The sequence below is a fragment of the Clinocottus analis genome, unplaced genomic scaffold (assembly GCF_023055335.1).
Source record: "Clinocottus analis isolate CAN_PGR_092001 unplaced genomic scaffold, fCliAna1.0.p SCAF_9, whole genome shotgun sequence".
Classification (NCBI taxonomy): domain Eukaryota; kingdom Metazoa; phylum Chordata; class Actinopteri; order Perciformes; family Cottidae; genus Clinocottus; species Clinocottus analis.
This window is the reverse complement of record NW_027176251.1, coordinates 17,143,512-17,166,576: the sequence shown is the minus strand read 5'-3', so window position 1 is coordinate 17,166,576 and position 23,065 is coordinate 17,143,512. Positions and strand designations below refer to the sequence as shown.

General features: G+C 44.7%; 2 protein-coding genes across 5 annotated transcripts in view; one reads left to right on the top strand and one right to left on the bottom strand.

Annotated features, from left to right (window-relative positions):
* klhl32 (kelch-like family member 32) overlaps positions 1–5,477 on the top strand; it is a 25,715-nt gene extending 20,238 nt beyond the window's left edge. For all 3 annotated transcript variants that reach the window (XM_068569154.1, XM_068569152.1, XM_068569153.1), the window contains exons 9-11: positions 1,327–1,519; positions 2,909–3,003; positions 3,252–5,477. In XM_068569154.1, coding sequence (XP_068425255.1) covers positions 1,327–1,519; positions 2,909–3,003; positions 3,252–3,413 — 450 coding nt within the window. In that variant the 3' untranslated portion in view covers positions 3,414–5,477. The remainder of the gene's footprint in view (positions 1–1,326; positions 1,520–2,908; positions 3,004–3,251) is intronic.
* Positions 4,892–23,065, bottom strand: mms22l (MMS22-like, DNA repair protein). 2 transcript variants are annotated; one of them, XM_068569149.1, is made up of 26 exons: positions 22,975–23,065; positions 22,261–22,458; positions 21,904–22,029; positions 21,631–21,683; positions 20,824–20,911; positions 20,516–20,693; positions 20,287–20,380; positions 19,910–20,040; positions 19,398–19,511; positions 19,129–19,305; positions 17,928–17,990; positions 17,706–17,825; positions 17,056–17,291; positions 14,641–14,857; positions 14,274–14,563; positions 10,607–10,788; positions 10,107–10,257; positions 9,061–9,200; positions 8,221–8,363; positions 7,816–7,972; positions 7,570–7,715; positions 7,268–7,479; positions 6,879–7,045; positions 6,068–6,164; positions 5,755–5,922; positions 4,892–5,580 (listed from the first exon to the last, which is right to left on the bottom strand). In XM_068569149.1, the coding sequence occupies exons 2-26, from the start codon at positions 22,431–22,433 to the stop codon at positions 5,505–5,507; spliced, it is 3,699 nt and encodes a 1,232-aa protein (XP_068425250.1). In that variant the 5' UTR covers positions 22,434–22,458; positions 22,975–23,065; the 3' UTR covers positions 4,892–5,504. The 2 variants fall into 2 exon arrangements, with proteins under 2 accessions (XP_068425250.1, XP_068425251.1); XM_068569150.1 differs by having other exon boundaries at positions 22,261–22,434.

Here is a 23,065-nt window from a genome sequence, read left to right as displayed (position 1 = left end):
ACAAACGTATACTACTTAAAAAAACAACTAAAAAACAGCTACACTTAATTTAAAAAGCATGCTTGCAACAATAACGGCTCTTTGCAGACAAGGAATGCCAACACTTTTTTTGTTCTCTGTGATGGATTACACAGCAGGCAGGTGTCAAGAGTCTGCTAATTTATTTTCACACCTTAAGGAAACTAATGGAAACCAATGGCATCGTGGAGAAAGTGAAACTTTAATGTTAATTTTGGAAAACAACATAGGAAATTACTGTAATTGGGATTTGCAGCAGTACTGTTATGTGTGAATGTAAATTATAAACCTCAATATTTCCTTCACAAGATTACGACCTATCTTCTTAAAATACGAAGCGAACACAACCTTATATCTTTTGTTGCAGCCTTGAATCATGGCGTGACAATTAAACAATCATATCTATATTTGCAATATTCACAGCTGTCTGCAGTGGAATGTATCTGCAGCTTCTGTTTGTGTTGTGTACATGAACCAGCTGTTGAAGAGGGCCGCATCCTGGTGAGGCTGTGTGTAGTGCGCAGAGGTATGCGGCGTGTGTATATATACGTGAAAGGTGCACATCCATATGGGTCTGTGTGTCTGTGTCTGTGCACGTCGTGGCGTGGAGGAGCGAGCGAACGAAGAGGCGAGTGAAAGAGAGAGGGAGAGAGTCTCATTTGTATTCGCCATGAATCTACATTCACCTGCCAGAGCAACAGCAACCCCCCACCCACTCTACCCTCAACAGATGGCCACCCGTCAGCTCCCAGCAGACACACACACACACACACGCACACACACACACACACACACACACACGCGTTCTCTGCCTAATCAAATACACACGCACGCAAACGCGCGCGCGCACACACACATACACACATACACACATATACACGCACACGCACACACACACACACACACACACACACACACACACAGACAGACACAAAATAAGCTTCGACACACTTAGTGAAATGAGCAGGGATCCTCGGTGTAAAATGGAGTGGCTGGAACATATGATTAGAAATAGGGAGGGAAGTCATTAGTACAAACCAGAGCTCCAGTGTCACGTTATTTATCCAGCGCTGAGCATACATCAATTACCCATGCATGGATATGCTTAAATATTAATCTTCCTATTCATCCTCCTTCCCTTCCCACCCTCTCCGTTTCTCTCTTCATCCCTCCCCATACCACATCTCACCTGCATCGAATCGCTTTCTTCCTTCCTTTCTCCCCTCCATCCCCCTATTAATCCACTCTCCTCCTCCTCCTCCTCCTCCTCCTCCTCCTCCTCCTCCTCCTCTTCCTCCTCCTCTTCAGAACCAGTGGCTGTCCCGCAGTTCCATGTTGCAGAGGCGAGTTTACCACGTCATGGCAGCGGTGAGGAGGCAGCTCTACGTGCTGGGCGGCAACGACCTGGACTACAACAACGACCGCATCCTGGTCCGCCACATCGACTCCTACAACATGGACCTGGACCAGTGGACGCGCTGCTCCTTCAGCCTCCTCACGGGTGGGCCAAGTGAAGACACCACACACACACTTCCATAAGTAAACTGGGGGACGATCCATCCGTTGATATAAACCAATTAGCACACGCTACTCTGAAAGAGATCAGTCCGCGGAGAGAAGGAGGCAACAAAAATGCCCGATTCCTGTCACCACATGCAACGTCGTGTAAACTGTCACATTATGTAAATTATGGGTATTGCAGTAGTTGGAATTCAAACAAACAGTCATTGTGTCAGTGCAATTTGGGGATGAGAACAGGGGGCATTGCCAAGTGCAGCTCTTTAACGGTCTTTTAACGTCATCAGCCCTGGACCCAACCCTTTTAGCGTTAGAAGAGATGTTTTGAAGCGTCTATAAGCAGATCAAATACGGCTTATATGTTAGAGGGTCGTTCATAGTGATTATCACTTGACTCTGCAGTTCCCCTCAGCTTTAAGGAGCTTTACAGCGTCTTTCAGCGCTTTGTTTTTTTGATTTTCTGGCTCACAACTTTGATGTTGATTTGTTGATTTTGGCCTGAGGCAGTTGTTTGAGGGAGTTCGAACTCCAACTATTTTACCTTCACTATATTAACAACATTTGAGCCTTTCGCAACTCGAGAGCCGGATTTTCCCATCAGGGGAAAAAGATTTTGCAACATTTGAATCAAAACGTGAGGACTGTTGTGTGGTTGTTGATGTCGCTATTCAGCCTGATTAAACGCTACCCACGCAGTCCAGATGAAGTAAAAGTCTAAATGCATCAATTTTATTCAAACTGTATCTTTGAATGTAGCTCACTCAGTCATAAATATTGAATGTTACAGAGAAATACTACAATTTTGAGGGGCTTTGATGCAAATTCATCTTGTTTGTTTTGAGTAAAGCTCTCTGCTCTCTTCTCATTAGATGAAAACATAACCAATAATGCCTCCCCGCTGGTTGGGAGTAGGCAGTAGGATGCTATACAGTGAAAACACCCGTGGGCGTCCTGCATATATAGCCCCCGGGCTGGAGGCGGTGGGATGGAGTACCACCGCCACCAGCCTGGACCTGGAGGCACAGTCCATTGTGGGTGTATGCTGCAGGATGCGGTCATATTCTGTCAATTCAAGTCTCTGACAAAGGCTCAGAGGGTTTAAAGTTCAGGTGACTTTACTATTCCAACCTCCTTCTACACTCCCGTATGACTTTCCTCTTTTGTTCTCTCCTCCGATGATATCTGCAAAAGTTTAAGACAAAGTCACGGGGAAAGAGAGAACAGCAGCTGAATCTCCATACACTCCCGCCCTTGCCCCATCTTTCCCCATTTATTGCTCTCTGTCTCTGGGGGGGTACAGAGGAAGTCACACTTTCAGAATGCCCTCTGCTTGGCACAGCGAAGCGTTGTGTCAGCTATTTGTCCTCCCCAGGTCAAAATGAGTCCGGAGTAGCCGTCCACGATGACAGGATCTACGTGGTTGGAGGATACTCCATTTGGACCAACGAGCCTCTGGCATGCATTCAGGTGAGGGATGGGGCTTTTTCAAAACGTTTATTTAAGCCTCACAACAGCAAGTGATATGAATTACGGTTTTCTGTTGGTAACGTGCCGTTAATGCGGTCAAGTGAAGCAGCAATACTCTTCACGATGAAACAGCCATTGATCAGCTTGATAAAAAAATATTCAGAGATATACCACGAGTTGAGCACACACAAGCTAGCAAAATATTACATGAAAAAGTACATGTAATGATATGAATGTCACATTTCCAGGTGCTGGATCTGAGCGCAGAGGGGAAGGAGGAGGTTTTCTACGGGCCAACACTGCCATTCGCCTCCAACGGGATAGCGACGTGCTTCCTCCCAGCTCCTTACTTCACCTGCCCGAACCTACAGACTCTACAAGTACCTCATCACAGGATAGGAGCTGTTTAAACCCCTCCAAGGAACAAAAAAATACACGCTGGGCCATCAGTATTTGCAAACGTGGCTGACAAAAAAACGTACTTGCTCATAGTGATCCTACTGGAACCTGTGAGACCCTTGTATGTAATAACAATACTTTTCCTGAGATACAGGAGCTGTGTTATTCTGCAAGCTTCTCGGAATCTAAAAAAGAAACAAGCAAGCAGCTGCCACAATAATACAGCATATCTGTTGTATTTCCCCAAAGACTGAGACAGCATTCATCCCCAACTCCTAAGGGATTATAATTCCCTAAGACGACGGGAACACAATGCCAATCGCATTACCAATAAGTGACTTGTGGGAAGCGGACATTACTGAATTGCTCAATTGTCCATAGGAGCTCAAAGAAACTGTGCTCTTTGCGACCCGTTTCAGGGTTTAGGAGCTTTTTTTTTTTTTTTTTTAAGCTAAACTCACTGTAGAACAATTCCATCAAACCTCTATAATCACTTTGGTGGCCTGAAAAAACATGCACAGGATGTGTTTTTTTCTCCAACATATAGAGGACCGCTTTCTCATTGACTCGCATGTCGTTTGAAATTGCAGCTTCTGTTGCCAGAGTCAAGAGCCTGAAGCTCATCGGTGCATAAACAACCATGTCATTTAAAAAAAAACAACCTTTAAACAAGGCATCAGCGGTGACACAAGTGAGCGTGACATTGCTCAGGACCCAATACTGTTTGTGTTCGCATAAGCGTTTCCATAAAAAGAAAAAAGTGTTCATGTGACGCTATAAGCCAACATTGTGCTGATTTTAAAAACAAACTTTACTCTAACCAAAAGAAAAGGAGAAGGTCCCTCTGCACTTCCCTCTTCTGTACAAAACATGTGTCCGAAAGAATATATGGTGCATTTTCTGAATAAAGGAGCATCATGAATTTATCCAGAATGTATTTTATAAGGGCTGTCAATAGCTATGAAGGGAGGAAGGTGAATATTTCAGCAGACGACTGAACACTAATTTAAAAGCATCACTTCAACTGCCTTTCTTCCGTGTCTCTAACCACCTCCGATACTGTCGGAGAGCAGGAGCGCAGTGCGGCAGGAATGCCGCTCCGATGAAGAGATGCATGCACAGAAGTTTGATGAGGCTGGAAAATGACTAGCAATGGCAGAAAATGGGACTCGTGATTGTGGGAGACAGGAGTGAGACTTCTCGTGATTTGGTGCAAACTAAAGCTGTATAGTGAGAGATTGCTGCGACTTGGAAGGGCTAGAGAGAGAATTGGAACAAACAGTACTCCTCTCTTTTACTTTTTTTTCCTTGCTACTGAACTCTTTGGCTCACCCACGAATGTCATCAAATCTGTAACTCAGAATACCAACCGAGGAGAGACAGTATGAGCACAAATAGTCTGTTTTCACTCCCTCACTTTTTCCCCCTCAAAGATGAAATGAAAAGATGGAGAGACCGATGTGAGAGTATTCGTATATTTATTGTCACATTTTATTTCATTAATAACGCATCTGCCAAAATGCACCTATTTAATTTTTTTTACAACATGTACATTATATACAACCTGGTGATATCATGCTTATAGTCCATGATTGGAAAATATTCTTTAAAAAGGGACAGTTCACCCCAAAATGAAAAAGACATCCACCCACAACACAGTCTGTGGATTACTTTGAGTAATCAGGTGAGGTTGCTGTTGAGTTTTACAAATGCATTTATTTTCACGCTCTGAGCTCCACAAGCCGAGTGCCATACAACTTATATTCTCCCAAAACTAGCAAACTCAGACCAAAATAAAAACTAGATCGACAAATGGAAGTAAATGTAAAGAGAAAAAAACATGTATATTTGATTTTGGGGTGAACCGTGCGTTTTTAAGTACAGCTGTTAAAGTATCTTTAAATAGTCACAGTTACATATATTCATCCTGTGTTTTTCCAGCATATTGGGTATTGACATTAACTCAGCTAATGAAATGCACTGAACCCTCATGTTTTGTGGGCTATCCTGATTAGCAGTACTGTCATTTTTTGATGATCAAATTAAGAAATTTGGCAAAAAACAGACGTTGTTGAAGCTGCTGAAGAAAAAAACCCAACTTCTCAGTCCGCTTCCAGACTGGTTATTTCTGCCTGCCCACTCTCTCCAAGGAGGCACAGCAACTTCCTGTATGCACTCCTGTTACACAGAGACACGGAGAAGTCACATTAGTCTACACATTCAATAAAGCATACAGATACAGAAGAATTTCCAGTCCTGTACGCAACACCTGCTTATTGTCTAGACAACTTATAAATACTTCAAGGCGATAAACTACGTGGCTTCCCGGGTGTGATTCATGCGCTCGCTCACCTCAAGGCGACGTTTCTGCCCAGTCCTCTCTTGCGCTCGGTGTTTCTCAGACTGAGAGACAGGTGGGGAAGGAGAGCTTGAACCACAGCGGGGTCTAAGACGGACACCGTCTCCAGGACACTGTACACCTGCCTGTCGTAGACGCCCTCATTCTCCTCCACAAACGACCTTAGAGTGTTGGGATTACACAAACAGTAGAAACCGTGAAAAAAAAGAAGAGGTTTTAATTTTAATGCGATATAGATTGGTGCCCACAGTAACTGTGTCAGGGTTTTGCGCGTTCAGCCATTTGCTATACTTTGGTGTCAATTACCGTAAAACGGCGATCATCTGGTTGCACTGCCCGGCTGTAGAGGCAGCAGCACATCGCTCCACCACAAGCTGTAAGGCATCTGTGCTCGTCTTCCTCACTGCACACCACAACAAAAACACACACACAGATATGATTAGACAGCCCTTCAGTGATTACTATAAACTTGATTGTTTTCTTCTTCTGTATAACTTGCACCAAAGTGAGGATTGATGAAAATTGTAAGTGTTAAGGACATGTTTGCAACTATCTCGCTGATGGTAAGTAAGTACTGTGATTACTGCATTTATTGAGTTGGTCGTGAAACTAAAGTAAACGCGTGCCTGGTCACATTTATTTTGGAGAACCTTCAGCGAGATAAACACCCCAAAAGGACGCAACATTTGCTGTAATTAATCAAAATTGCAGCTATCGGTAACTTACATGCGATCCTAGTCACGGTGTTAAACTGCCTTTTATTATTTACAGGGAAGTGGCTCACATTAGGACCGTTTCTTATGACATAACGAGAAGCATCATGAAACACTATGCCAGTCAGGATTGGCTGGAGCCAAGGTTGTGAGTGGCAACTGATATAAAGCCCCTGTTCCTAAAAACTGGGCTACGCAGACAAGGAGGGTAGTCTGGACTCTTATTCATATTACTCAGAACTGTGGTTATGGGGATGACTGAAAAATGATTTCATGGAAATCAACTTGTTTCTTCCACTGGCTGCCAAGATTGCTGGACGAGGACATTCTGAGGGCCGCAGTGCTCACACTCAACGTAGAAAAACTGATTAATTCGGTGCGAATATGCACAAGTGTTATCTTACCCTGCGGCTCATTGACCAGCATCACGCAGCGCAGCAGAGAGGGGAGGGGCAGAGTGAGGAGGGCGGGGTCCGAGTCACTGTTCCGTCTCAGCAGCTCGAGTAGGAACATCAGGACTGCTGCTAGCCGAGGCGGAGGGGCGTGACCTTTAAACTGTAGGAAGCTCTCGCTGTAAGATTGGAAAGGGACATTTGCAATAACCTTTCAGTCTGTAGAAGAACGGGATTGTTTATGAAATATATTTTTTGGGAGAAAATTAGTGGGAAAACAAGAAATGATAACAAGAATGTGTCCATGAGTCAAAAACACAATCTGGATATGCAATTAATGTCAAAGTCATGTGGTTGGTGGGGCCATGTCAGGCCAACAACACCCCCTTCTAAAGACCCACCAGAGCACCTCCAGGATGGTCCTCCTCAGCGCTGCTCCTCGGGTGGTTGGGGTGGCCTCACAGGCACTCAAAAGCACCGGGTGGTTAGCAATGATGCCCAAGGAAGGCGAGGCGGGAAGGAAAAGGTCCAGATATCTGCGGGTAACAGTGCGGAGCTGCTGCTTCAGGTGGGCGCCCTGCGCCTGGGACACGCTGGAAGCCACCGAGAGACCCTGCAGGGGAATAAATCAAAAGAGTCAATATGAAACATCCGGATAAAATAAAGACATGGGCCAAAAACAAAAAAAGAGGTCTGTCCTAACCTGTAAATACAAAGGCAGGCTGTCCCTGAGTGCTTTGTCCTGCTGTGTGAGGTTCAGTGGAAGCAGCAGCCCGTCCACAATACGGAACAGCAGCTGTTGGGCTTTCGATGTGGCCAGCAGGGGGCTCCAGTGCTTCACTATGCAACCTGACTCAAACAGATCAAAACAAGAGTCAGACACACAACAGTAACGATTCAGATATAAAACAACAAAGTGCTCCTGAAGCGGTGTCTATTCTGCACGTACCGACAGCCCTGTAAACCAGCTGCAGTCCCTCTTGGTTTTTGCTGACAAGAGAAGGTTTAATGTGTTTCAGGATGTCACCAATGTAGTCCAAGGCTCTGGTCACCATGGCTGAGCGCTCGGACAAAACCTGCAGTCCACTATACACACCGCCGACAGCCTGACACCCGACAGAGCAGATCAGAGAATGAATCCATGTAGATATCTTCATTGCAAATACAGGCTGCGGTGGTAGAGACCGGCATGAAGCATACTTAACATGTAGTGCAGACTTTAGTAAATGTGATCTAAGACGCAAGATATGCTGGGTATAGAAACCGAGGATGAAGAGGGTCAGAGACATTAAAGTGTAAATCATAGATATCTTTAAAAAACGGTGTGTGTTTAACACGTGTGGGAATGCGTTACCTTGACAAAAACCTCCAGGGCTGCAGTGGGCTGTAGCCCCGAGGCTGTGGGCTGGAGGCCCGCTCTCTGCAGAAGACTGTCTACCTCGGGTAGTCTCAGTACGAGCCGGGTCAGTTCACACAACTGCCCTTCCACATCCCGGCCTGGAAGCAAAGCAGGCGGTATTATTTAATACGACACATACATACACACAAAAAAAGGGAACTAGCCGAAGAGTGTTCTCCACAAAAATGGAACAATTTCTTAATTCACAGCAGAGTATACTGATTTAAGAGGGTGTACGACTACGCCATGGTCTAAATAGGACCACATGCATTCATATTTTCCCAGATGGCACAGATGATATATAACAGTAATGTTACATTATTTGCGAACAAACACTTTGAGTGTACTTTTGTTCAGAGGGTAGAGAGAAATTAAAACTCACCTGCAAGAAATTGTTTTTCGTCCCATTTTGGACACGAGGTACTCAGCCACTCGTGATCCAAATGAGTATTACAACAAAAACGCGGTGGCAAAAACTTCCCCCCCAGAAATGAAATTCCACGCAAAATGTTTGTATTTTCACACCTGTTCTTAAGTCATAAACACGAGAGAGAAAACAATTTAGTTTAATTTTTTTCTTACGACCTCTCAGGGTTTCGGTAGAAACTGGGAAGTAGATGCAATATACACAATTTCCAGATATGTCCTGTCTTTATCAATTTGTCAAGCTTCACCGTTTGCTGATACACCTCTGAATTCCCTAACATGCTAGAGATTTCATTTTCACCTGAGTCAAAGTAAATTTTGCTTGGTGTTCTTTTTTTTATTTTATAAAATCACATTGTAGTGCATTACCTGTTCTGCTGTCAGACCCATCTGGGTTCTTTTGAAGGTGCTGCTGTAGAACACAGCGGAACCAGGCCCTCACTGACAGCCTTTGAGCCGAACCAGACGCGACACCGTCAGAATCTCCACTTAGCGAGGACACCAGCTCACTGCAAAAAAAAAAGACGAAGAACAACTTCACGTGTGAAGTTTTAATGCGGCTTTTGGATTTACTGGTCTTTACTTGAAGATGTGAAGGAACATCAAGCATTTAATAAGTGAGTGGCAAAAGCCATACACGCAACAACACTTAACATTAATGTCAATGCTAAAATTCACATTCAACACCTCAATGTGCTGAAGTGGTCATATTTTGTTGTATTCTGACAGGAGAATTTCTACGCCAAGCCATAAACATTGAGATCCACTTGTGTCTGAAACACATAAATGCTTATTCCCATCAGATTTCCTCTAAGTTGAGTGTAGAATGATAAGGGAAGGTGATCATTTATATCTAAAACGGGTGGCAATTTAATTAAATTTTCGCAAGAATGAAAGCGTTACTTCATTTTTTATAAATTACATTTTTCCAGCAGCTCAAAGAGCTAGTGATGGCGGCTTGGCAGGCTGGCACTTTTAAACAATAAATACGAGGAGTGCCCTTGTTCCGGCTTTATATTCAGGTGTAGCACCTTAATATCACTTGGCAACGTCTGAAGAGGACCTTTGAGGTTGAAATAGTCCCATTGTACCCTTGAGTGTGATTGTGGAGATGCGCTACATTTTGGAATCAGTTTAGAGGCATGGGAGCAATTTCTTCATTCAAACCCATTTCGATCATACCAAGGACGCTCACTGTCTCATCTATTATTTAGATTGCACCCAATATACCTACAGCCAGTCCTCAAAACAACTTTGTAAAGGGGAATCTAGCATGATGAAGCTTGATAGCTGACAGGTTCAGAGGCAGTCATCTTCCTCGTTTGATCGACCTGATGCTTTCCCATTCGGAGCGATGGGACTAAATGGCTTTTGGAGTGAGGTAAAAGCCAAGGGTTCTCAGAGGCCAACTGTACCTGTTTTGGAGCAGATGGGGGAGGTAGCGAGTTATCAAAACTGGTTGAACCATGTCGTCCCAGCCAAAGCATTGCATGATGGACTGGACTGGGTGGGGCTGAAGGTCTTGGGGTGCGGAGCTGGGCAGGTCGAAGGCCAACAGGGTGAAGCCTGAGGAAGAGGAAACAATGTCATTGTTTTGTTTGGATTACTTGAGCGATCAAAGTGCAGTGTAAGAATTGTAGCCATGCGTCCTGATGTAATTTCCTCAGTGTTTTACTATGTTCTCTTCTCTAAAGCACCTCGTCCTCTTTTCAAACTACTAATTTTCTCTCCGCCAAATTCAATTTAAATTATCCGCCTTCGTGCGAAATGCTGGCCTTCGGTAAAAAATGATCAGTATTGGCCGTAACGAGTCCATTTTGGTTGAACGCTTGTCCAACAACTCTTTGCTGCTCCGCCCCACCCTGTCCTCCCTCCGCTCAGCGTATCTTCTTCTTTGCCAGTGGGCGTTACTGACCTGCAGCAGCATCTGCCAGCTGTGCAGGAGGGGTCTGGGAGAGGCGTAGGCTGCGCAGGAAGGGGAAGAAGTGCGCCCAGAGTGCGGCTGCTACCGCTAGGTGGCGCTCTTTCACCACACTGCCGTTACTAGGAGCCCAGGCCAAGGCGAGCGCCGACTGGACACTGCGCTGATGGACCCGTCTGGAAGGACAAACAGACACACACACACAAAGAAAGCAGACAAACAAATCTGTCAGACACAAAATCCAAACATAGTGCCGTGCTCTTGTGTATAACACAGTCCAACCCCGCCCTCCGCTCTCTCAAATCCTTTTCTTTGCTCCCTCGTTTCTCCCTTTCACTCCTTCTTCTTCATGTGTTTTGCCTTTCTTCTCTCCTGGGGGATTACTGCGTGCGGCGGTGCGCTGCAGTGTGGAGCAGAGCAGGGTGGAGGCGGAGGTGGGGAAGGAGGATATTATAGGCATAGAGGGGAGCAGCCTAATGCTGATCCCCTGTACACAGACTATACTTTGGCTCCTCTGGCTCATCCCTGGCCTTGGCCCCAGCCGCTACAGCAGCCCCACAGTGGCTGGCATTAGCCCAGATAAGCAGCTGAAGGAGCTGTAATCTCATTTAGACTGGAGATGATCCTCCTGTCCCCCTCGTTCGCCCGGATGGGATGGGGAAGCGGGGTTGAGGTGTGCAGGGGAAGGACTGAAAAAAAATCGTAACCCCCCCCCCCCTTCCTTCCTTCCTATGCTCAACCACACACTCTAGTCCGCCACTATGGTACACACACATGCACACACCTCAGCAGTGCCTTCCCTTCCAGCAAGGTTGCATCTAATCCAGGGAGAGCTGAGACAATCGATTAGAGTCTGAATTCATTAGCCTCGTTACTACTGCGGAATGGGCCTTTCACACCCATCAACCCTCATTGTACAAGACATCATCAGAGACCCCACTTAATCCTCCTTGCTGCGGCTTCCTCCAACGCACGTGCACACACGCACGCACGCACACACACAGCATCCTATCAATGACATATCAAACACACAACCAGTTGTTTGTCCATGGGGATACATGGACAAACAACATTGTCCATGTATCCCCATAAAAAACATAGGTGTAGCTGATACAAAATTTCTCAAAAGTTACCTAACAGCAGTTGTCATCGACTTTGAAAAGGAAGGCTCTATATCCGTCTTAATGCTATGCTCATAAAAAGGAAAACTCTTCACAGAAAGGCTTGCATTTTATCAAGCCAAGGAGATGGGGATTACTTGTTTGTCCCAAAAAAACAAGCCAACGTGGCGTGCCAATGGCAGCTCACCCCGTCAGGCAGCGACACCCCCGCACTCCCACAGTAGAGGGTCACGATGGGAAGGAATTTGAATTGGAGAATTATGCCTGGGACTGGCGTCCTGCCTCAGCACCATGGCGATGGCTATCAAGAGCGAACGTTCGGACCCTCCGCGTCCCAAGCCATTGGCAGAATAATTCTCTTAATGTGTGCAGATTCCACGCTCGCTCTCAGTAGACATAATGATGCACAAGCTGAATTTGCCAGGCTACATAATTGCCCATTAATTGTGTCACAGAAAAGACATTAATCACAAAGAGATACCGAGAATTGCCAGGACCAAAGAATTATGTTTAATTTGGTGGGACGGATTGGAAAGAGAGACCTTTTTTCCTTCTTTTTTTCTGTTTGGTTAAATGGGTCAGTGTGGTCCGGGCCATAACACAGACGGCCTCTGGGAGTTCTCTTCTTCTCTCTCTTCTTGGCCATTAATGTGCAAATGTGTGCCCTCCAACCCCGAGATCTCAGATGGGTAGTTTGGGAATTAGTCAAAGCTAACGAGCTACCATGTTATAGGAGCCCAGCGTTGGAATAAGAGGAGTACTCTGAGGTTACAGTTTCACTTTTGGTGTGTGGGCACAAGCAGGTAGGCAGGTGTGTGTGTGTGTGTGTGTGTTGGGTGGAACATATACACTGGAGAGTTAAAGCAATCATACACCTACAAGAATCAGGGAGGTGGGCTCTGGAACACTTAACTTTACAATGTCCTTATTCTAGTGTTTCAGCTCATTTATTAACCTTTTGTAAGTGGTGTAAGTATAAAGTGACAGTAATAGTTTTTGCTCAGTAAAGCACCCAGTGTGTTCCTGTGGGCTATTAGGGGGGATTAAAGAAATACGTAGAGAGACATGCAGCAAATATTTGCGATATATACCTACTGCTGATGTGTCTGCAGCACTGAGTATCCCAAAAAAAAGAAAAATATTTCCATCAGAAGTTGTTTGAGAAGGAGTGAATTTTGAGTAAGGTCAGTGGGATATGAGGAATATATGGAATAATGTTGTTGAATATCACATTAATAAAATTACTTGCCATAACTAAACAGATTTAAAAGCAGACTCTGTTCTGCCTTTCTAATGTTTTCAGTATTCTGCTAATATATAACAAATTGCTTGTTAAAAAATATATATTTTGTTTGTTAGTTTATCAGATTAAGTCAGTTGTCTGATTACCTACATTGCAACCAAGTAGACTTTTTGGGTCTAGGAACAGCAAGCGTGGAATTAATTAAGAAAATCCTGCACACTGCGGCAATCAGAATATATTTCAATCAACATTTGGGTTCCATGTAGACCTTTACACATCATTCTCCAAGTTTATTATGGAAGGTTGTCAGGTGGAGTCCTGTTTGAACATGGCATTGAACTGTGTGGCGATGTAAAGTGTGATGCAAAACCTAAACTGCAATATTCCCTCAAACTGTTTAACATCAAATAAATGAGAAAAACTTAGTTAATATGCTAGTTACTATCAATTTCAGATGATAAAATGTGTGTGTCGTGATTTTGTGCTGCCAACATGACTACATTTGGAAGCGATTTCAATTACATTTTGTACTGCTTGCTTTACTACTTTCCTAAAGTAAAGAAGTGTTGCAAACTTAAAAGCTGGTAAGGAAGGTGACACTCTAATCTAGAACACCAGATTTAACTGAAAATCTACAGTGAGAGGTCACACATCATTCCTCACTACAAAGCCTTTCAGTCTGACCTGATTTGTATCTACTCTCCCTTCTGTTCCCACCTCTACCTCCCCACATAGACGGACAGTGTTTCAGCTGTGGCTCTCTGACCTTCAGCCGGGGTCGAACGTGTAACGAACACCCATGTCCCGCGGCTGAACCCGGCCCGACGGCCTACCGACCATGGTCACGAAACGGACTTGCAGCCCTGCCGCTGTCCCCACGACGACAGGAGGGTCCACGGAGGGTCCCCTGGGCCCGTAACTCTATTCGGAGCTTCGCCAGCACCTGGTGCGGGTGACATGGGGGCCACTGGGTCTGCCGAGTCTAACAGAAGCCTCAACGCAACACAATGTCTTTACAGACACTCATTCCTGCTGACAGCACAATCCACCCATTGTCAGTATGAGAAGTGAGTGGACTCTGGGGCAGGGTTGGGAAGAGCAGAAGTGATTGCTCTCCTCTGCTGTGGTCTGTGGATTTTAATAGAAGCTCAACTTGGTCTTGGCCAGAAAACATTTGTCCGAATGTGTCAACTATCAGTGAAGGAGCAGGAATCGGTGAAAGAAAGGAGCGAGAGAAACAGAGAATAAAAATAAGAAATGCTTGCAGCCTTGTGGGAATTTACGCCAGTCGTCTCACCTGAGCTGGGCAAGGACGATCTGTAGAAAGCCCAGGGCCGAATTCAGCTCAGAGAGGCGGCAGGCACGCAACAACCAATCAAACCCCTCGTTGAGAAGCTTCTCCTCGGATAGGTTGAGGCTGGTGCTTGTCTCGAACACCTCGGCCACACCCTCCAGGTATGATCCCAGGGGCCCCCAGAGGGCCAGCCTGCGAGAGACTTCTGTGGTCTTATTGTAGAACTCTTTGGCTGTCTCATTAAAGGAGGATGCCAGCCAGGTAGCCTGTGCACCGACATCCAGACCCCTTTCCTGGAAAGAAATATCAGACGATGTCAAAAATAAATAAATTGAACTTTGATAAACCATATCAAATAGACAAACAATACCTGGAACAACAGCAGCAGTGACAGCTGTCCCCTCCAGACCAGGCTGCGGTGCCCAGTGGGGCAGCTAGAGGGAAGGAAACCCAGCAGCTCACAGGCTCGGCCGGCCACATCCTCCAGCTCCACCTGCCTGGCCACCACCAGAAACAGCAGCAGGAAGTTCATGAGGCCTGCCTCTGGCAGCTCCTGCATCTTTTTTGAGGAGAACTTGGAATAAATTCTGAAAAAACGAGAGGGAATTTTGATAAATAAATGTGGCCCAAGAACTGGTCTCGGAGAGTAAGAGGTGGTCAGTGGGCGGGTTCAAAATTACACTGTCTGCTCTTTACAATATTGCTTAATCTGGGTTAACAAAACAAAACAAATTATATAAATAAATAATCAAATTTCAAATATTATTTTACTTCCATTAACCAACTCTTCAGGGATGATTTGTTCTTCTTAATTCTCTGACTTTAAACGCTGACTAAGTGAACTTTCCATCCCCACCATGCATCCCACCACCTGCCCTCTCAGCTCCAGGGGAGAGGCTGGGCTGCCCGGTCTGTCTGTCTGCATGTGTGTGTGTGTGTGAGAACAAAATAAATATATAAAAATAACTTGAGAGGGAGTAAGCAGGATCTAACAGCGTGCTGGGTGGTTCTCTCACCCAGCACGCTGTTAGATCCTGCGGGCACTGTGGAGAAATGCCTTTAAAGATCATGTTAAATGTCAGAGACACTCAGACACACAGCAGTCGGCGCTTGGTCCCTCTCACTACAGCCAAACCAATTTACTGCAACACCAGAGTGAGATCAATAAACACACACACACACACACACACACACACACACACACACACACACACACACACACACACACACACACACACACACACACACACACACACACACACACACACACAGACAGCATCCCAAGACAAACTCAGTGTAAGAAGTGTGGATGATTTACATTTTTTTCCTTCTATTTAAAAAGGAGCGGAGAAAAAAAGAAGCGAGAGAGACTAGGTTAACATCAAAATCAAATTAGTAACACCAACAGAGGACTATAAAAGAGAAAAAGGTGGCCAAGCATGCAGTCAAGAGTGTGAGTGGGGGAAGATTTAAGTAGATAAATGGGTAATATGTAACAGGGATATAAGCAGCAAGCTGGGAGGCAGCAGTGAGGATTTTCTGTGTTCTCCCAACCTGCCTGCCTGTCTGTTTGTTTATTCCGGACAGCTTTTTTTTTCCTTTCATACGGAGGCGAGCAGATGCTCCTAACTCCCGGCGTTGGAGATCAACATGCTTGCAGTCGCTCCCATTAATGCGGTCGACGCGGGTGTCCCGCTGAGCCCGGCCAGGAGTAGGAACGCTGCCGAAATGTTGTAGCAATACAGTCGGCACGCCTCGCGCCTCCTGAAGGGGAGGAGGTAGTGGTGAGGGAGGTTGAGGAGGAGAAGGAGGGGAGGAGGTGGGGGGGAGAGAAATCTGGACCTGTCCCAACCCAGTGTGGCTGTTGCCAGACTGCCTACCACCCACATCTCCCCCGCTCCACCGTACCATCCAAGCTCCCCTCTCTATCCGTGTTGGAAACCAACACAGCTTCGTTAAGGCGAATTAACCGCCACGCTCGTTAGCTAATTAGCCCCCATGTCTGCAGTGCTACTGAGCACATTCCAGACAGAGGGAAGTCATTAGGCGGATTTATCTACGGCTGCCTCTCTCTGGCGCCCAGCCGGTCTGGGACACAGGATGGTCCAGCGCTCGGTTCTGATGTGCACATTAGCTTGTGATCTCTTCTCTCCTCTTTCTTAAGTTTCCCCTCACAAAGACACACACACACACACACACACACACTTTTCCTCCATCCAATGGCCTCACACACTGATCACCATGTCACTGCTCTAGGGAGCAGGTGCAGTGTGTGTGTGTGTGTGTGTATCCGTAGGAGGCTTTCTTGGCTCTGGTCTGTGCTGAAGAGCAGGTGGTTGACTCCTGAGACACCTGCTCCACCGGGGGGCCTGAGTAAATATCAAAGACGCACCGGGAGACGGCGGTGCACCTGGCACGCACACAAACAAGATTGAAATGCATGATGGCGAACAAACACACATGTTGTTTGTGTATTCATGCAAGTGTGCACCTATACACACACACACAAATCCAAATAGCACACTAAACACATCGCACATGAGAAGATCAAGGGGAAAAGGCAACGCTACAAAGCCTAGTCCTGATTAGTAATCATTTCTCACAGCTTCTATTCCATGTTTTCCCTATTTATCCTCTCTTCCTCCAAAATACTATGTACGCTGCATATGGAGTCAGCTGCCTGGCACTGAGACCTACTTTCTTTTCTTTTTTTTTTTTTTAATGGTGAGAGTGAATGTGAAGGAGCGAGAACTACAAAGCCTCCCAGATTTCTATCCACACTTACCTTCCTTTGATCTGTCTCTGTGGGACTCCACCAGCCCTGTCCTGGGCGAGGCACAGGGCCAGCACTCGAAGGAAGATGTGGAAGGAGTTGGCCGAGCGGTAGAGCTGGGTGTGTCCAGGGGAGTGGAGGGGAGAGGGGGAGCAGCAGCTGCGGGCCTGCTCCAATAGAGCCAGGGGCGTCTTGCTCAAAATGCCCATGCCAGACATCCCGAGCCAGGGTACGGTGAATGAAGCACTCTGAGCCGCAGGGACAGAATAGGATGTATAATGTAACTGTACAGGCCTTGATGATAACATGAAGAAAAATGTGCCACATGACTTCTCTATAATGCTCAATTAAAGCAACCTTTTTCTGAAGAGAAAAAAGGCAACAAACATGACCCAAAAAAAAAAATCACAGATAAGAAATTACCATGTACTTTCTTACATACAGTAAAACTATTACAATGACATACATTAGAACCAATCCAAGGAAACATTGAAAGAACATGATGCATCGTTTCAAAAAGTGGTCGTGTGGTTAATTCACATTACGAAAGTCAGCCAAGTGGTTGTAGGAGATATGCAGAAAATGAGGCAACACATTTTTGAGTAACAGTTTGAGCAACTTGTATTGTGTGTATTGCACCATCATTGAAGGTCGGTCCTCACCAGATTCTTGCTGTAGTAGTCCCAGAGGATGGAGACAGCGCTGGTGCTTGGCTCCCAAAGCAGACAAAGACTCAGACAGCAGTGGACGTGCATCCTGACCTGCTCCTCTGCTAGACCTCCCTGTTTTTTACACATACACATGATTACGACTAAAACTATATATGTGTATTTTATTTATCCCAATGGGGTTGAAAATGTATTGTAATTTAAAGAGGTACCGACCTTGGGATTACAAGTAAACTTGAGCAACTCTTCCACAAAAGTCCAATTATCCCCCAGATATTTCTGTGAGTGCAAAAAACACAATACATTAACAAACAATATCAAACATGATCTATCAAAAGGGATAATTCTGATTCGGAAGTAGGGTTGTATCCTGTACTTGTCCACAGTCATATACCAGCAGGTCGACACGCCACCCGTTCAGAAACAGCCAAGAATATTGGCATGGAAACAAAGCACGTACTGCTGTGGACGGGGGCAGCAGCAAACAATATTATAGATGCCTAAAAAAAACTAGATCAGTTAAAGTATTAACAATATTTTTTAACAATATGTCTTTTCCTATGGCAAATTTAAGCCGTTTTATTAATCTATGCTCTCTTCAAATCCACAATACTCCTTAGACAAAACACTAACAAATTAACTGATTGAAGCAGCAGTTGACCAACAGCTCCTGTGTTCTGCGAGGCGAAATTACCGTTTTTTTGTCAATGGAGTCATGTGTCCCTGAAGAGAACATGATGGATAGAACGGCTTCAGTTTCCTATCGGTAAAAGGTTGTCTGACGATGAAGCACAGAAATTATTCTAAATAATACAAACTGGTATTGATTTCTTTTACGTTGGCCTTTTTATTTAGGTGGCTAAAATCCCCTTTGTTTTCTGCCCCCGTTCACAGCAGTACATGCTTTATTCCTGTGCCCATATTCCTGCCTGATTGTCCGTGTCGACCGTTGTCTACAGTAGGAAATACTGACTATGGTTAAGTACCTTATACAAACTCACTTTAAAAAAAAAAACCTCTCTACATCAGTGTCACCTGGGTTCATATTTAAGACTAAAGGAGACACGGCCAGCTATCTGCTCTTGATGATGCAGAGGCACCATCTTCATCAGTCTCACTTATTTCTTCAAAGAAGTTCTATGTAATTCGTCTCTGTTCACCAACATGTCTAGTTTTGGCACCAATCTTTATTAAAGTGCCAAAACAAATTAATTCAAGACTTATTATAGAACTGCAGACGCATCTTGGATGAGAGGTCTTCAAAACCACAACTTCCGTGGAGAATGTTTGTCGTAAACATTTCAATACTTAAATGAATTAGATGAATCTACAAAAAAAGTATACAGCATATATACACATATAAATGAAGAGATATTTGCAGTGTAATTTCTTAGTGTCATTACTGTGATCCTCTTACCTCGGACCGGAGTGCACCATTCCGACTGTACTGGCCTAACATTGCGACGTGAGTGACCAGCCACCATGTGAACCCCAGAGGGTCCTTACAATGCGTCGGGAGGCCACTGAACTGTTCCGCTGCTAGATTCCCTGAAACCAGGGGCCTCAACAACGAGTTCATGTAGCTCCAGAAAGACTACGGGAGAAAAACCATTCCACATAAGTTGATTTAGTACAGACAGAGTCGTGTTCTGTTGCGTGACTAAATGTGTCTGCGTTTGTCCCAACCTGTGCATGCAACACTTTATTCCTGTTTTCCAGAAGGTGTATGAGCAGGACCCACAGCTCTTTGGTGCAGGAGCAGAGGTGGTGATTGCTGCTCAGGGCCTCTGTAGGCCTCACCTACAAATCGACAGGATCCATTGAACATAGTAAGCTCCCAACTGCAGCTCCGTTCTACATAAATGGATGGTGTCTATCACTGACGTGAAGATTACACAAAAGGTTTTTTATTAGAACTGTAATACTGATCAGCAAGCAAAACATGTGGTTTAATAATGTTTTCATCATACAGTACGTATGTTGTTTTAGAAGCTTCTCAGGTAAACGACAGAAGACAAATTTATATTCTGTATGTGCCAACTGCATTTTCCCTTCACTTTCTATCAACGGAGCTCTAAATGCTGTTTTAACATATTTAATACCAGAATTGCAAGATTAGTATTTATTTTTTGGTAAAAAAAACAACCAACAACAATCTAGAATCGTGAAGTGCTAATGTGTTGTGGCCAGCCGCCCACCTTGCTGTATTTGCCCATGGCCAGACCAGTTAGGTCACACAGCAGACTGCACAGGTGCTCTTCAAACAGACTGGTGTCGGTCAGGTTCTCTCCCGTCAGGTTCACAAACTGGTGGGCGTACACCACCTGGCCTGGAGAGGAGAACAGGTATGAATGACTAAAAGCTAATTTCCATCATAATGATGCTCAAATGAGCTGCAAGTCAGGAGACTATTGCCCACTGAGACTCCACGTACAATCATTCAAACGGTTTTGTACTAAGAGAGAATATGGTGTCTCTGGATTCCAATCCTACAAGGTACCATCAGTCTCGACACTACAACGTAATGCTCTATCACACTTTTTGGCGTCTATTTTCTGTCTAAGCAGACACTTGCCGTGCATCTTGTGACCAAGTAGGTGAAGGATCTCCAAGACTGACCAGTGGATGTCAAGATGGAGGTGTAACAAATGCCAAGAGGGAGGAAAGATCTGTAAAAGGAATAAAGCGCCAATTTAAATAGTAGAACATGAAGTTATAGCAAGGTTCTTGGTGATGGGAACTCTTAATTAAGGGTTGTGAAAAATGCCTTTCTCCTTTACAATTGATGCCTAAGAATTACACACCTTTCCAGGATTAGGTATAGTGAAGGCACTCTGAATGTTGGCTGGCAGGTCTTTGAGTCGTCCTATGAGGAGGGTGACGCCAAACAGCTCCTCCAGAAGAGCAGAGGGGAACTGAGCCTCCAGCTCTTCATACGGGTGTGAAGGCCCTGTACCTGGGGAGCTGGAGGGTTCCAGGTATCTGAACATGCAAAAGGACGACGCGTGTCCGTCCACATTAACAAACGAACCCAAGAAAAGCTGCGATAAAATGTATAGATACAAAATTCTAATTTGTGGTACTGGTGTTGACATTGAATGTGTGGAATTACCTGTGCAAGAAGACTTTGACATACTGAAGGAAAGAAACACACTGTTGTCTGAGGTCCTCCGCTTCATAGTGGAGGTTGCCTGCTTGACCTGCAACACACAAGGGATGTTGTGGGCAGTTTTACTAAATCTTATGTAAAACAGTCCCACTGGGTCAGATATCACACAAATACAACTCAAATTCTCAGAATTGAGCTCAACAATCTGATGCGTAATACAGTCAGCCATAGCTGACTAATTATTGTGCTCACGTTATTATTCGTCACTGCTTCCTCAGTTATACATACATTTTGTGTTTAATCTAGTGTATGTTGTATTAATATGGTCTTTGGCTAGTAAGACTTCTCCTAAGGGCAGTTCTGCCTTGCAGAAAGTCATTTTCCTGGCTGATACTGTGGCTCACATGTAAGACCAACTGCCCTCAGTTTAAAAGGCCTTGGCTTCAACCCACACTTCAGCAAACAAGATTTATATTTCATAACTTGAGATGTCTAAGGGAGCACATTTAACTTTTCTTCAGACTTTTCCCCTCTTTTCTATATAAAAGCAAATGATGAAAGTGCCCCTCTCCCCCCGCCCTCCTCCCCCATCTGCGTTTGATATTTTAAAACTAAACTACATGTGAATTGACGGTTTACATTGCAGGCATTATTTGGCTGTTTGCCAATGTACATAAAAGCATTCTGCTGACACGTACGATGTCTGTTAATGTGATAAAATGATGGCTTACTGGGTGGACAAAATGCTAATAAAGAAAGCAAAGGTTTGAATATTAGCTGAAGTGTGGACCACATATGGCACAAGCTTACCAAAGTCATGTGAGCTGGACTGCACCAAGGACTCCAGCCTGTAAACCTTTTGTCTGAAACATAGAGAAAAGGCCATTGACATGCATGTGAATGACCAACGGGGCACATAGTATTTCAAAACCAACTTTGGTTATCTCGAAGAAAAAAAGCTCCATCTAAGAAGGATTCTATTAAAATTGCATCAAAATTAAAGTGGTTTTAAGTAACAAAATTAACAATAAAACTGGGTTTGTTTTAAAAAGCAAAGTTTTCAGACTTTACATCTTGGCTTACCTGAATAGACCAAAGAGTGGCTTTGTAGATTCCACCAACGCCATCTCTGTTACCCAGGGGAAACCAAAGAGCTCCACTGTGTCTGTCTCATACTCGGCAGGGGCCGGGTCCAGACGCAACAGCAGCCTACAGAGCGGATGCAATCAGTTAAAAAAAATCATTTACTGAGGTTTTTCGCCAACCTATTACAATGGAGGTGACTGGAATTTCACTTTGACAATGTGAACAATGTCAACAATTTTCTTTGGGAGAAATTCTTCTGCCACAAAATAGGCGAATACAGTAAAAACTGTTGACCTCGAAATGGAAAAATGTGTTTGATCATTTGTGATTATGGTGAACGAACGGTGACCATACCGTTTTAGGGAGCCTCTTGCAGCGTACCCCTCTGGGGAGAGGGCTCCAGTGGGTTCATCCTTCGTCACAGAGCAGCAGAAGCATGTTGGTCGGGCTGGAGTTATCTCACACAGGCTGTCTGCTGCAAATGGAGACACCGGCGGGGTGAGGGATTGGCTGAAGTCATCTTCCATGCTGCAAGTGCAGAATCAGTATTGCCTTTAATGACAAACACAGTACATTGAGACGACACATTGATTGTATCACAAAACAGAAGGGAAGTGTTGCATTAGGTGCAGACAACAGTAGCAGCCATTCACATACTGGGAGATGGACACTATGAACTCAATTAAACATGAGCATATTATGTACATAAACAGTTTAAAACATAGCTAACGTTACAATAACACGCACATACGTTATGTTTCACTTAAACTAATCTTGATCCTAAACTAGTCAGCAACAACCACATGTTAGATATCATAGCAAGCTACTTTACAATGCAGCCCACGGGATACCCGCAATTATAACATGTTATCTGTCGCTAGAACATGATTATTTCACTGTCGACAAGCTTTATAGCAACGTTAGTAACGAAGCTTACACTTAACGCTAGCGTTAACGTTACATATCGCTACATATGGTGAATGCACAGCTGGTGTTACAAATATAGCAGCGGGGAAGGAAACACAGCAGCAGTTCCGGAAACACAAATGCTATAAAGCATTTACAAACCTTATATTTCCGGTACTTATGTCGCGTATTATTCCGTAAATTTAAAGCAAAGTACGATGATTACGCCGCTGTCATGACTTCGTTGTTTGGG

Coding starts and splice junctions, on each gene's coding strand:
- mms22l (XM_068569149.1), bottom strand. CDS start 22,433: ATGGAAGATGACTTCAGCCAATCCCTCACCCCGCCGGTGTCTCCATTT. Junction 20,694..20,823: donor GTCAAAGTCTTCTTGCACAG/GTAATTCCACAC, acceptor TTGCATGTTCAG/ATACCTGGAACCCTCCAGCT. Junction 9,201..10,106: donor CCCCATCTGCTCCAAAACAG/GTACAGTTGGCC, acceptor TTTTTTTTGCAG/TGAGCTGGTGTCCTCGCTAA.